General features: G+C 36.0%; 1 protein-coding gene across 5 annotated transcripts in view; it reads right to left on the bottom strand.

The window, feature by feature from the left end:
- Nucleotides 1–12,094, bottom strand: part of Nrg3 (neuregulin 3) — a 1,037,811-nt gene that overhangs the window by 592,807 nt on the left and 432,910 nt on the right. For all 5 annotated transcript variants that reach the window (XM_028788032.1, XM_028788030.1, XM_028788031.1 and 2 more), the window contains exon 2: nucleotides 4,676–4,805. In XM_028788032.1, the coding sequence (XP_028643865.1) occupies nucleotides 4,676–4,805 (130 nt within the window). The remainder of the gene's footprint in view (nucleotides 1–4,675; nucleotides 4,806–12,094) is intronic.

Genomic DNA, 12,094 nt, shown 5'->3' with positions numbered 1-12,094 from the left:
ATGTTCAGATCTAAACCAATGCTTTGAATAATTTTTTCTTCCATTATTTCTTTTTGTTAAAAATGTTCTTTTTGTTGCAGACATGAGTAAATATGCAAGCTTATGAGTAAATATGCAAGCTTACTTATCTTCCCTAGACTTCACTTAATAGCTTTTACTCTAACCTTTGTCATCGCTGATAATCTTTTATACACGAAGTAAGGAAAGATATATACTTATGGGTTTTGCTTTCTGAGAACCATTTATTGATCAATCACTCACTCATGTTTTTCTGGCTCATGTTATTGTTTTATAGGATGATCCACAAAACTATAGGGCTCTTCTCATTAATTAGTATGTGAATGATATCTGACTTCAAGATACACCTCAATTTAAAAGAATCAATAGAATTTATTTATTCACATATTTCACATTTATGTCCTTCTGAGAAATTATTTTAAGATTTTAGTATTTCTTTAAAGATTTAATAAATGTATTTTATATGAATTAATATTTCAGTGCTTCCCTGAAATCTTTATAAAAATTGATAAATAAAAGGAAATATTTCAAAAGAATAATCATGATGACTTTTCCTCAATATTTCCTTATTATAACACTTTTTTTCCATTTTATATAGTTTTTATCTTGTTTACCTTTTGAGTTAGAATTTCACTGTGTAGCCTTGGATGAACTAAAGCTGGCTATGTAGACTAGGCTGACCTTGAACTTCATAGATACCCTTCTCTGTCTACCTCAAGATGGCTGGAATTCCAGGCATGTGTCACCACATCAAGCTCTGAATGAAAACATGGATAGTTTGATGAAGTATACTTTGAATATCTATTGAATTCTTTCTTACTAGTTCTCTGTTATCAACGAAAGAGGATTGTGTCAGGATGAAGTTGCTTCTAACAATATGGAAAGAGAGTTGATGTCATTTGTTCTAACAGTGCAACTTTTAAAAATTCAAGAAAACATAATTGATCTCAGATTTATACAGTATTTTGTAACCAAAAAATATATTAGAAAGTTGATACAGATACATGCATTTATATTGGTCTTCAAACACACCAAATAGGAACTTATTTTACATGAAACATTTTCCAGTAACTAATACATCCTAAAGATGCCACTAGTGTCACGGCAGTCACCTTCAAGTACTTTGCATTATTTCTGATATTTCCTAAATATGAAGCATCCTACTTTGGCAAACAAATCACAAAGTGTAGTGCCATTTGATTTTGTTTTTCATTTCTGTATGTATTTATTCAACAGGATCTTGGTGGTAGAAAATGTTTTCTAAACATTTACCAAATAGGGGAAGAGTGAATGAAATGCTACTTAAGTAGAGTGTGACACAGGTGGAATATTACTAATACTTGCTTCAGAAATCTTAAGTGTGGCTGATGCAGGAACAAATGTGTGCCTCTTATTCATAGCAAATCTTGGGAGATGAATATCCTGGATGACATGTGACTTATTCATTCTCACCAGTCAGAGATTTATAGACTAGGTATCTACTAACATACTTGAGTTCTAATTCTGTATGAGGCTCGTCTTTTGTCATGATTAGCTATGTTGTCAATCTATGTTAAATAACAATTTGAACCAAAATATGCAAGAAACATGGTGACAGAAGAACCAAGTATTACACATACTTCTAGTTGAGACATGAAGACATCCCCAACAGTTTGAGATACAAAATTTAGATATGCACAGGTATTTATACAGAAAGAAAGAGTCCCTTTCAGAACATGGGTTCTGTTCCTATGGGCTAACCTGGTTTTCAGTAAGTTCCTGTGGTCAACTATTAATTTCCAATGTCCTAGAGTGTGAGCATGCCTGGGGAAGTATTTTTTACTGAAGCATTATGTTTGCTTATTTGTTTGCTTTTTTTTTTCTGGCAACCTAGGGGGTGGCCTTCCCAGGGCTTCAGTTTGTGAGACAAGCAATCCAGCATCATTTTCCAAAGCAAAGCGCAGTTTACCAAAAAGTCACAGGGTGAAATGTAATCTACTATGACTGGTGTCCATGGAGGAAGAAGAGGTACGGACTCTGACGTCTACAAAGGAAACACAATGAGAAGGCAGAAGGAGAAAATGTCCTGCAGACTCAGAGGGCCTCAAAAGAAACCAACCACAATGTCACCTCAATTACTGACCTCTAATAAGCCTAATGGAGAGAAAACAGATTTCAACTGTCAGTCTTTGTAGTCTGCCATACGTGACCTTAAAAGTACTACAAAATTAATACACTATAAAAGTATGGAATCAAATAATGGACAGTAGCAACAGGAAAAATGTGGAAGAACAGGAAGCAAAACAAAAGATAAATGTAGGAACAGGGAAAGGTGTTTGAAGTGAAGTAGATAGAACCTATCTAGGAGACCAGAAGTGGTAGTTAAATAATAAATGCATATATGAAAATGCCAGTAACCCTAATTAACCCCAATAATTTCCACAACTAATGTCTCTAAAATAGAAATTTAAAATGAAGACCAATATACTCATAAACTTAAGGAATTAGTAAGACCATATGCTTAAAAGGCTTTGAATCATTCTGTTCTTTTCTGTATACTCAGCTTTAGAACAGATGACTCATAGTGGCATACATTGGGTGAGTAAGATCTGATCCATCTTTGTGGTAAAATATCATCAAAGATAATCGTCCATTAGTGGTTTCTTTTAATTCATCTCTTCTTTAGAGAACAAGGAAGTCAGCTTTAATTGACTGTCTATAAGTTTTTTTTTATTCCTATTACTATGACAAGATATATAGCACTAAGTAACTTGTAAAATAAGGAAGTGACTGGTTTATGATTATCTTGATAGGAGACACAACCAAGATGATGCCATTATCCCATGGAACAGTGCCAGCATCACACTGTGATAGAGAAACAAAGAAGGAACTGGTCATAGACAAAAGGATGCACATGTGACCATTGTTGAGAGCCAGGAAAGAAGTTGTTATTATTCATAGCAACCTGATCCTTAGGAAACATATCTTCTCTTATTGAGTTTGACACACTCTTGGGAGATAATGTTCATCTATTCCAAAAGGTGGAACTTTCATGGCCTACTTACCTAGTTACTAGTCCCTGATTAGTGCACTATGCTTCTAGCCTATGATTGTCTAGTAACAAACCATGGCACCAACCATAGCACTAATTTCCACACTATGACCTCATCATGTGAACTAAGTTAAGTTTAACACATAGCTGAGTGACTAAAAGACATTGAACAGACACCAGGCTCTGAAAAGTATGCCCATATATTTTCCTTGTAGAGACTAAAGTCACTTGTATTTTACTTAGCAGCATTCTGAGGGCCATAACAAATATATAAAAAGTGTGAGATGAAACAGTTCTTATGTTTCTTCATTCCCTACTAGGTGTAAGAGGGTAGAAATGAAATGAGCACTTTGTAACTGAAGTAATTTCAGAAGCTAGAGAAGGGGGCTTGCAACTAAAAAGGCTCAACAACATTGAAGCTGTGTGTCCAAGGGTCCTAAGTGAAGAACCACTGCCTTCTCTTTGCTCTGACACAGGAAAGAGATCTTCTATTACCATTGATCCATTCTTTCACACTCATATCTCTGGCTGCAGTAGCCACACGTTCTCCTCATGAACTCATGGTTGTTCATGAACCAAGCCAGATTGGCTCTCCTATTCTAAACCGACATCTAAAAGACACATTGTTCTGAATCATCTTAATAAAACAACATGGGAATAAAGTTTTATAAAGCAACAGAGGGAAAAAAGTCACAATTTCCCATGCTTTATGATTCAGCATAATTAATTTAATAACTGTGTCATATGAGAAAAGTAAAGAAAGGAGACGGAAGGGTTGTGGATACATATGGTCACTGAAGCATGTACAATTGCAAGGAAATACAAATTACCGGGGTAGTGCTGGAAAGAAAAGCATGGTGGGAAATAGCTTTTGAATGCTAATTTGATTCTTCTATTGAGCCTTAAAGTGGCAGTGTCTAGGAGTGCACTGTTTATCTTCCCTTGCTTTTATTTTTAGCAGTTATATAACCTGGTGTCTCTGAAAACCAATTAAACACCTTCCTGAATCTACTGGGGATTTTCCTTAAGTGCTTTTCTACCCTGGCTCCAGCAGGATGATCATTTCATTGACAACATCTTGCTGGAGAGCAGTTTCTCATCGCAGGTGTTTTAAAAAAAAAAGAGTTGGAAATTAATAAGTGTGGGCAGAATCATAATAAAATGCAGCTCTCTCTGGACACAGCTGCAGCCTCTGGGGTTTGCTTCACATTAAACACCAACACTCTGTCTAAGATGAACAGTTTGCGTCTCTTACTGAAGTCTATACAGTTGCAAGAAAGGATTTTCTCTGAGGAAAGGATTGTTTCTGAGTGCTACTGCACAACAGTGAATCTCAAACCATAAACATGGGCTTCAGAGAATAAAAAATTAACTCCATTAAATTGGAAGGTATGAAGTAAATCTTCTTGACGTGTTAGGCAAAATATAACCACCTTTAACTTATTTCTATTGTTTCTTTCTCAAATAAGAACAAGATAACAGCCTTGTTCCTTTCAAATCAATTTCTCCATGAAAACAGTAGCCCTGTACACACCCAGAAACTCTGTTGTTGAGGCAGACTACAACCTTCCACCTCGTGTCCACAGTGAGAGTCTACACGTTAAATTATTTGTTGTAGGGGCTTACCGACAGTGCTTATGGGATCCTGTCAGGGTCTCAATCACAAAGCATTCACCATCATTGAGACAATACGCCAGGTCCTTGTCTCGACAGGGTTTGAAGTGCTCAGATCGTTCAGTGGAGTATGTTGTAGTATCTAAAGAGGAAAGAAAAGAGGGAGATGCTGTTGACATATATTTTAACGTATACCATTTCTATCATTAACTTAACTGTGAGTCCAGGATTATACACAGAAAATAACCATGGGGATTGAAGACATTGGACCAAATCTGAGTAAAATGGACTTATACAGCTGAATTAAGTTGTTTTATAGACAACCCTCCATTTAGACAGGTTCTGTATCCTGGGATTCAACTAACTATAGATGAAACATATTTAGGAAAAATAATTTGCCACTCGGCATAAAGAAGATCATCTCTACTGCCTCACCTTATAGAGGGAGAATGGAAGATAATGAGCTCTAGGGAAACCCATGCTACATACAGAATTCAAAGGCAGCCTGAGCAGTATAGCATTGTCCTTTCTTGAAAAATAGGGAAAACAAAACCAAACAACAACAACAAAACAAACAAACCCAAACCAAAGGATGAAATAGCTAAAGCACTCTTAGTTTTGCAAGTTCCTCTATTCAAACCTCAGCACTAGAAACAAAATTAAGTTGTATCTGTTCATAATTTTCTCCTCACCACTAGTCCCTAAACAAGAGACACTGACATCTATTTAAACAACATTTGTTGTTACACTTTGCATCAAAAGTGATGGGCATGAATTAAATAGGAAGGAGTATATAGGAGATGTAACTAGCGTGTCATTATAAGGCTTGAATATGCAGGCAGAATTCAATACATGTCTTGGGACCAATCTCCTAATGATACTTTCTCACTGCATCTTAACAATGGAGGCATTCTAGGGAGACCCCTTGTGCACATATAACAAGAGCTGAATGGTTCTAAGTGAAATGCTGTGCAACTACATTTGGTTTATTTTGGTTTTAACCAATATGCTGTATGGAGGATTGAAACATGACACTCATGTCCATTATCACCACCAAATACTGTTAAACATTTGATCAGTGTATATCCTGACAGATATGTGGAGATGCATGTCAGTATGTGCCTGCTTTGCTTATAGTTTTAATGTCCTAATAGCTGTTATTCTTTCACATTCTTATTTTATTTTATACTTAAACTTTCAATGCTCCAATTTCTGAATAATAGTCTCATGTGAAGAATAACCATGGAAAATACTTAGTTGTATTTATAAATATGATTTCAACATTCCTTTAAATATGTACTTTTAAATCATAGTTACTTATATTTTTCATTAAGGTATATTATGTACATACCTGCATCCCAAGTATTAAACAAGCCAGGAATATATCCTTAGTACAAGATTATTCCACTACCTAATCTAGACACTTTTCCTGGTTGCAGAGCTTTAAGCAACTGAAACACTAATAATAATTCTACCACAATTGTCAAGACAAATAAATGTTTTTAAAAGTAAAAGATGAATAAGTTATTCAGGGTTTATTATTGTTAAATTTCCTTCTCATGGATATAGGTAACTCACAATATTTTGAAATACAGCTTTTACTCCCAAGACCACCCATTCCTTAATTCTATGACTTCCTGGTGGTCTAATTAGATGAGGCTTAACCAGAATTGGTACTCAGTAAATATGGCCTTCCTAACATCACAAATCAATCAAGTGTTATAAATGAAAGAAAAGATCACTAATGACCCCATTACAATAATACAAATAGTTAATATCACTAAGAACAATAAGACATAGATATGATATCACAAGGTGGAATAGTTTTGTAACATTTGAGTTCTGGCGGATATTTCAAGATGACTTCAGAGTCTTCATTTATAAGTTATGCAAGACAATAAAATAACAGGGGTTTTGATGTCCTGTCCCCTTTGGTTACAATGGCAACTCTTTCCTGTTTTAAAATACCTTTCTAATAAGACTTCTCAGAAGATAAAAGCTCTGCAAAACAAATACTTTATATTTTATAAATCTTCCTTCCAGCAAAGATCTGTTATTCAGGGCGGTATGAGCTACATAGCCACACAGAATTCACTTTGCTTTCTATGGGAAATAATTGACAATCAGGAGCTCCAAGCAGATGGTTTTTCCAACTACTGAAGTATGTTCTTAATTCATGATTGGCTACTTAACTTCTCCTTTAATTTCCTATTATCTATTGATTGATGTTCACTGATCACTTCTTTAAGAGCAGCTTTTCATTAATATAACCTACAGCAGAAAAAGTAAGATCCTTATTTTTATAATCAGTGGTTTTAACAAGCTACATATTCAGAGTGCAATACAATGGCAAAGCAATTACAATCAATTAATTTCCATCTGACAATTGCTGTCTCCTGGGGTGCCCATCCAATTCAACCTACTACAGTTGCTGTCACAGTGGGAATCATCTGTCAGCATGTTACAGAGGATCAGAGACCCCAGGCAGCAGCTCTGAAAAAGACCTTTGTATGATAAGTGGGGAATGCTGCCTTAGCATGTACTGGAAGCATCTATACCCACAGCTCAGAAAATCACAGAATTAATTTAAAATACTTTTAACTAGATTCTAAATGAATATAATGATTATTTTGTAAAGCTCTATGCGAGGAAGCATGACAGCGTGATGGAATTGATATATCTATGACTAAATCAACTGAAATTATTAGTGAATTTAAAATGTGAGCATTTACCAAGGCATTTTTTCCAGTGTAATATTCACATCGTACTACTCATTGCAAAACAAAGGACATGGGATAAGGTTAAAAGACATGCTGTGTGAAATAAATGTTTTCTCTTAAAATAATCATACCAAATATAGATTGATAGGTGACAAGATCAGACTGCTACATAACCTTGAAAACAACCTACCTAAGCTATTATTAAATAAGTAACGTGCAGAATGCTAAAATAACCATGAGTTAGGCTTTCTATAATTTATAATCAAATATAGACTAACATAAAATAGTAGGGATAGTGGATAACACCAATAATTATCATAAAATCATTATAAACTTCATTATATAAAACAGAAAATAAAAATCAACTATCAGATACAATTCATTATATTGTCTCTGTGCCATAAAATAGTATTCTAGATGAGATCTAACTTCAGTCCTTTAAAGTAAAGTCCTTGACATTTATCTATGAGTATAACACAATATCATGTAGGAATCATTGTAAAGACTTTTTTTCTCAGTCAGGCTTGCTTCGACCTTAGGTCTCTGAGTCATCCAGCTTCTGGATCCTTGGCATTCCTTCTCTAGCAGCTGATGGGAGCAGATATAGAGACTCACAGTCAAACATTCGCTGACTGAAACTGCAGAGGACAGACTGTAGGAGTCAAAGGGGCCAATGAAACCATAAGAACATGGTCCATAAAATCAAATAAGCAGGGCTCATAGAGGTTCACAGAAGCTGATGCATCAACCATTGAGCCGGAATGTGTCTGTGCAAATTCCTCTGTATACATGCTGTGCTTGTTTAGCTTGGATTAGACTACTAACAGTGAGAGTGGAGATATTTCTGACTTTTTTGCCTGCTCATGAGACACTCTTTGTCCTACTGGTTTGCCTAGTCCAAACTTAATATTAGCATTTATGCCTACTCTTATTGGCTTGTTATGCTTTGTTCAGTTGATAATCACTGGGAGGCCTTCGCTTTTCTTAAGGTAAAGAGGAGGAGAAGATCTGAGAGAGAGGGAAATTTTAGGGGATGCTGAAAGGAGGGGAAGGGGGTTTCAGTCAAGATGAATGTGAGATAGCAGAAGAAGAAGGAGGAGGAGGAGGAAGAGGAGGAGGAGGAAGAGGAGGAGGAGGAGAAGGAGGAGGAGGGGAGGGGAAGGAGGAGAAGGAGGAGGAGGAGGAGGGGGAGGAGGGGGAGGAGGGGGAGGAGGGGGAGGAGGAGAGAGACAGGGAAGAAGAGGAGAAGTCACTATGTGGGGATTAAGAAGATAAAAGAAGGCAAAAATGTTAAAAGTTAAATTCTTGGGTTAGATCAGTGACCATTCTTACCTATAACTTAGCCAGAATGCTTTTGGGACATATTTATAGGTTTTAAAACTGCAGTATGATTAAGAAAATTCAATAAACTAAGCTGACTATAAAGTGTGTGATATAATTTGGCATATACTTAATCAACTTTATTATCAGATACATATTATTTGTTATTTTTAACAAAAAATTGATGTTGTATTTATTTACAGATTTTTATTCTATGGCTGAAAGTGTTGGTAAATGAATACTTCCATGAATTCCCATTTTCCCTTAAAGGCTCTTTTGCAGGATCATGCTCAATGGAGACTTATTTTTAGATTTCCTTACGTCCCTTCCCATCTCCTCATGAATATTACATATGACAATACTGAGAGCCCCTAAGAATAGTAGGTTTACACATCTCTGACCCATGATATTTCATTGATGGTTCAACAAGAAGATGAAGACAGTAGATATTTGTAGATTGAAGCATATGTTTAGGCCTGAGCATTTTTTTATGTTTATGCTGAAAAGTGAGAATACATTCTTTTGTCATCTTAAGACACACTCAAGGGCTGGATAGATGGCTCTGTGGTTAAAAGTACTTGCTACTCCTACAGAAAACCTGCATTTGGTTCCCAAAACACACATGGGGTTTAATAACTATATACAACTTCAGTACTAGGGTATCCAATATCATTTTCTGTCCTTCCCCAGCCACAGTCACAGGTAGCACTCATAGATACATGCAAACACACACACAGGCACACACACAAACATACACACATACACACACAACCCTAAAATAAAATAAACAAATAAAAAAACAAACTCTCATAAAAACACCTGGACAACAAAATATTCAGAAGTTCAGTCTTAAGAAGCACCTTAAAAACAACTCAGGAATCAGGTATGCTGGTACAAACCAGTTGTCCCAAACTACAGCTCTGTTGTGGCTAAGATGGGATGGAAGACTGAAAATTCTAGGCCAGCATGGGCAACATAAGGAAACTCACTTTTAACCACAATAACAAGAGCAAAAATTATAAGAACAATTAAAAAATCTACCTAAAGCACAATGAATTTCAAAAAGGAAAGAAAAGTTAATTCCTAGAGGAGGGAAGACAAAGGTTAAGACATCAAAACAAAAAAATAATTTGGAAAGGATTTTAAGAGAGAGTCATCAGTTTAAGGTTTTCCAAGCTTAAGGGCATCAGACCAAGATATCAGGGACAGAAGTCAGGTTGAAGAGCCTGCCCACAGGGATCATGAAATTATCTGGACCACTCATCTGGCACTTGTTACCTGTAGTTTAATATGTTTTCCTATTTTTATGGGTTTTGGTGTTTCTCCCCAAGGAGGTCAGAGAGGGTACTTCTATATTTTTTTCGCTTTTGTATTTTTCCCCTTCACGTAGCATATGTAGTAAGTAATCAACAAAGTAATTAAATACACTGTGGGAAGTAGTGGTACTTAATTCATTAAAAGCAAAATGGGAAGAAAATATATGGCTGCAAGACAGGAATCCCTGCAGATTTTGCAATGAAAACTAATTCATTAATGGCTAAGAAAATGGTTCCTTTCCCCTTAAGTACTGAATTGAACTTGTGTGTCACTTAGGGAAAGTTTCTATGTTCCAAACACAATACTGTATACACAATGGGAAGTCATATTTCTGTTTCAGGAACAAGAATGTTAAATTGCCTATCACTGATAATAATTGCAGTAGACAGCCAAGGAAGGAGAGGGCTTAGTTCAGCCTCTTACTGTTTCTGAAGGTATCCCAAAAGATTGCCACTGGAGCCCTGTGTCAAAAATGTGTGACTGTAGCATCAGAGGAAGAAAAATTCTGTCAAGAAGTAAGAGCACCTAAGTATGAAAAGAGATGGGGCAGAGAGAAGATTGCAGAAATCCTTTACACTCCTGGTTGGAAAATGACACTGTCTTCAAGAAGTTTTCCTGTTCTCTCTGATAGTTCATCACTTGACAGTTCTCTAGGGGGAGTTAAGATTGCAGTGAATAGTTCCAATGGTTTAAAATTCTCGACATACCTTGCAGGTGAGAGAAGTGACTTGCAAATGCTCTTTATCTCTGGCAACCTTTTCCAAGGCAGTAATGTACCTGGACGAAACCTGTTTCCCATATTGAAATTCCACATGGAATCTTCCAATTACTTGGCACCCAGGAAGAAACACTAGTGTGAGATTCATTTATAAAATATTTAATACAGTGTTGTTTGAAAGGAAAACGCACTATTTTTCAGCTGGCAAGAGACAAAGATAACGTTTTTCCCACTGTGATCAGAGATCAGACAATTATTCTCTTTGCTAGTGAAGGGATAACAGAAATGCTTGGTCAAACACATTGAGGTTCATTTGAGTAACAGGACTGCTGAGAGGATTGAAGGCTATTGATGTATTCGAACACCACCAATTCTCACAGCTAGTGAAAAGAAACCCTCTTTAAAATTTGCATGACATTCCTACTACCTTCCAGTTTGAAGCACACTTTTAAACCCAGTGTGGGGGAAATTGTGGGTATGGGCAAATCCTCACAGAAGCAGAGAGGGGGGATGGGATAGGGGATTCCTGTGTGGGGGGAAAGGGGATTGCATTTGAAATGTAAATAAAATATCCAATAAAATAAAGGGGAGGAATCTGTAATTCCAGGATTCTAGATGCTGAGACAGGTAGATTGTGTATCTGAGGGCAGACTTGGTTTACACTGTAAGAATCTGAAAAAAAAAAAAAAAAGTCCAAGAAAGAAAAAGGAAACATGGAAGAAAGTAGGAGGAGAAACACACATGGGGAAAGGGAGTGGAGAAGAGACAGAGAAAGAACACTTCCTCTGTTTTCAGCTTAAATAAACTTATACTGGACACAGCATGTTTATTGAAGTAAATTTACTTTCTAATTGGGGAATTTCTAATGAAAGTCAATATTTATTCTTCTACCTATATACTAGTACATGTTTATACAAACAGCCTCCATGATGGCACCACAATGTCAATGATAATTACTGTTGTTGAAGCCCTTACATTTTTGTATTTATTCTTCAGAAAAAAATCTCTGCTCTTCAAATCATGTTACTTGGGGGAAAAAAACCATGCTATGTCTAAATCCAATGTCAGCTTAGCTATATTTTCTCTTCTTCTTTCAATCTCTTCTCTATGTCTACCTTCATGATTCCCCTCCTGCTCTTTGAATTTTGTCAACACTGCCTCATTTAGCCTGTATTTAAATTCCAGATTACTAAATAATGGTCTTCAAATTACTTCTAAAGCATATCTAGTATCATGAATGGTCAGGCATCTTTTGGATAACATCAGATTTCTTTTATTCTTTTTATTATTCTCTTCCTCTTCCTCTTCCCTTCTTCTTCTTCTTCTTCTTCTTCTTCTTCTTCTTCTTCTTCTTCT

This window comes from Grammomys surdaster, unplaced genomic scaffold (assembly GCF_004785775.1).
Source record: "Grammomys surdaster isolate TR1022 unplaced genomic scaffold, NIH_TR_1.0 125692, whole genome shotgun sequence".
NCBI classification, from domain to species: domain Eukaryota; kingdom Metazoa; phylum Chordata; class Mammalia; order Rodentia; family Muridae; genus Grammomys; species Grammomys surdaster.
Note: the sequence above shows the minus strand (reverse complement) of the source record. Positions and strands in the feature narration are given on the sequence as shown.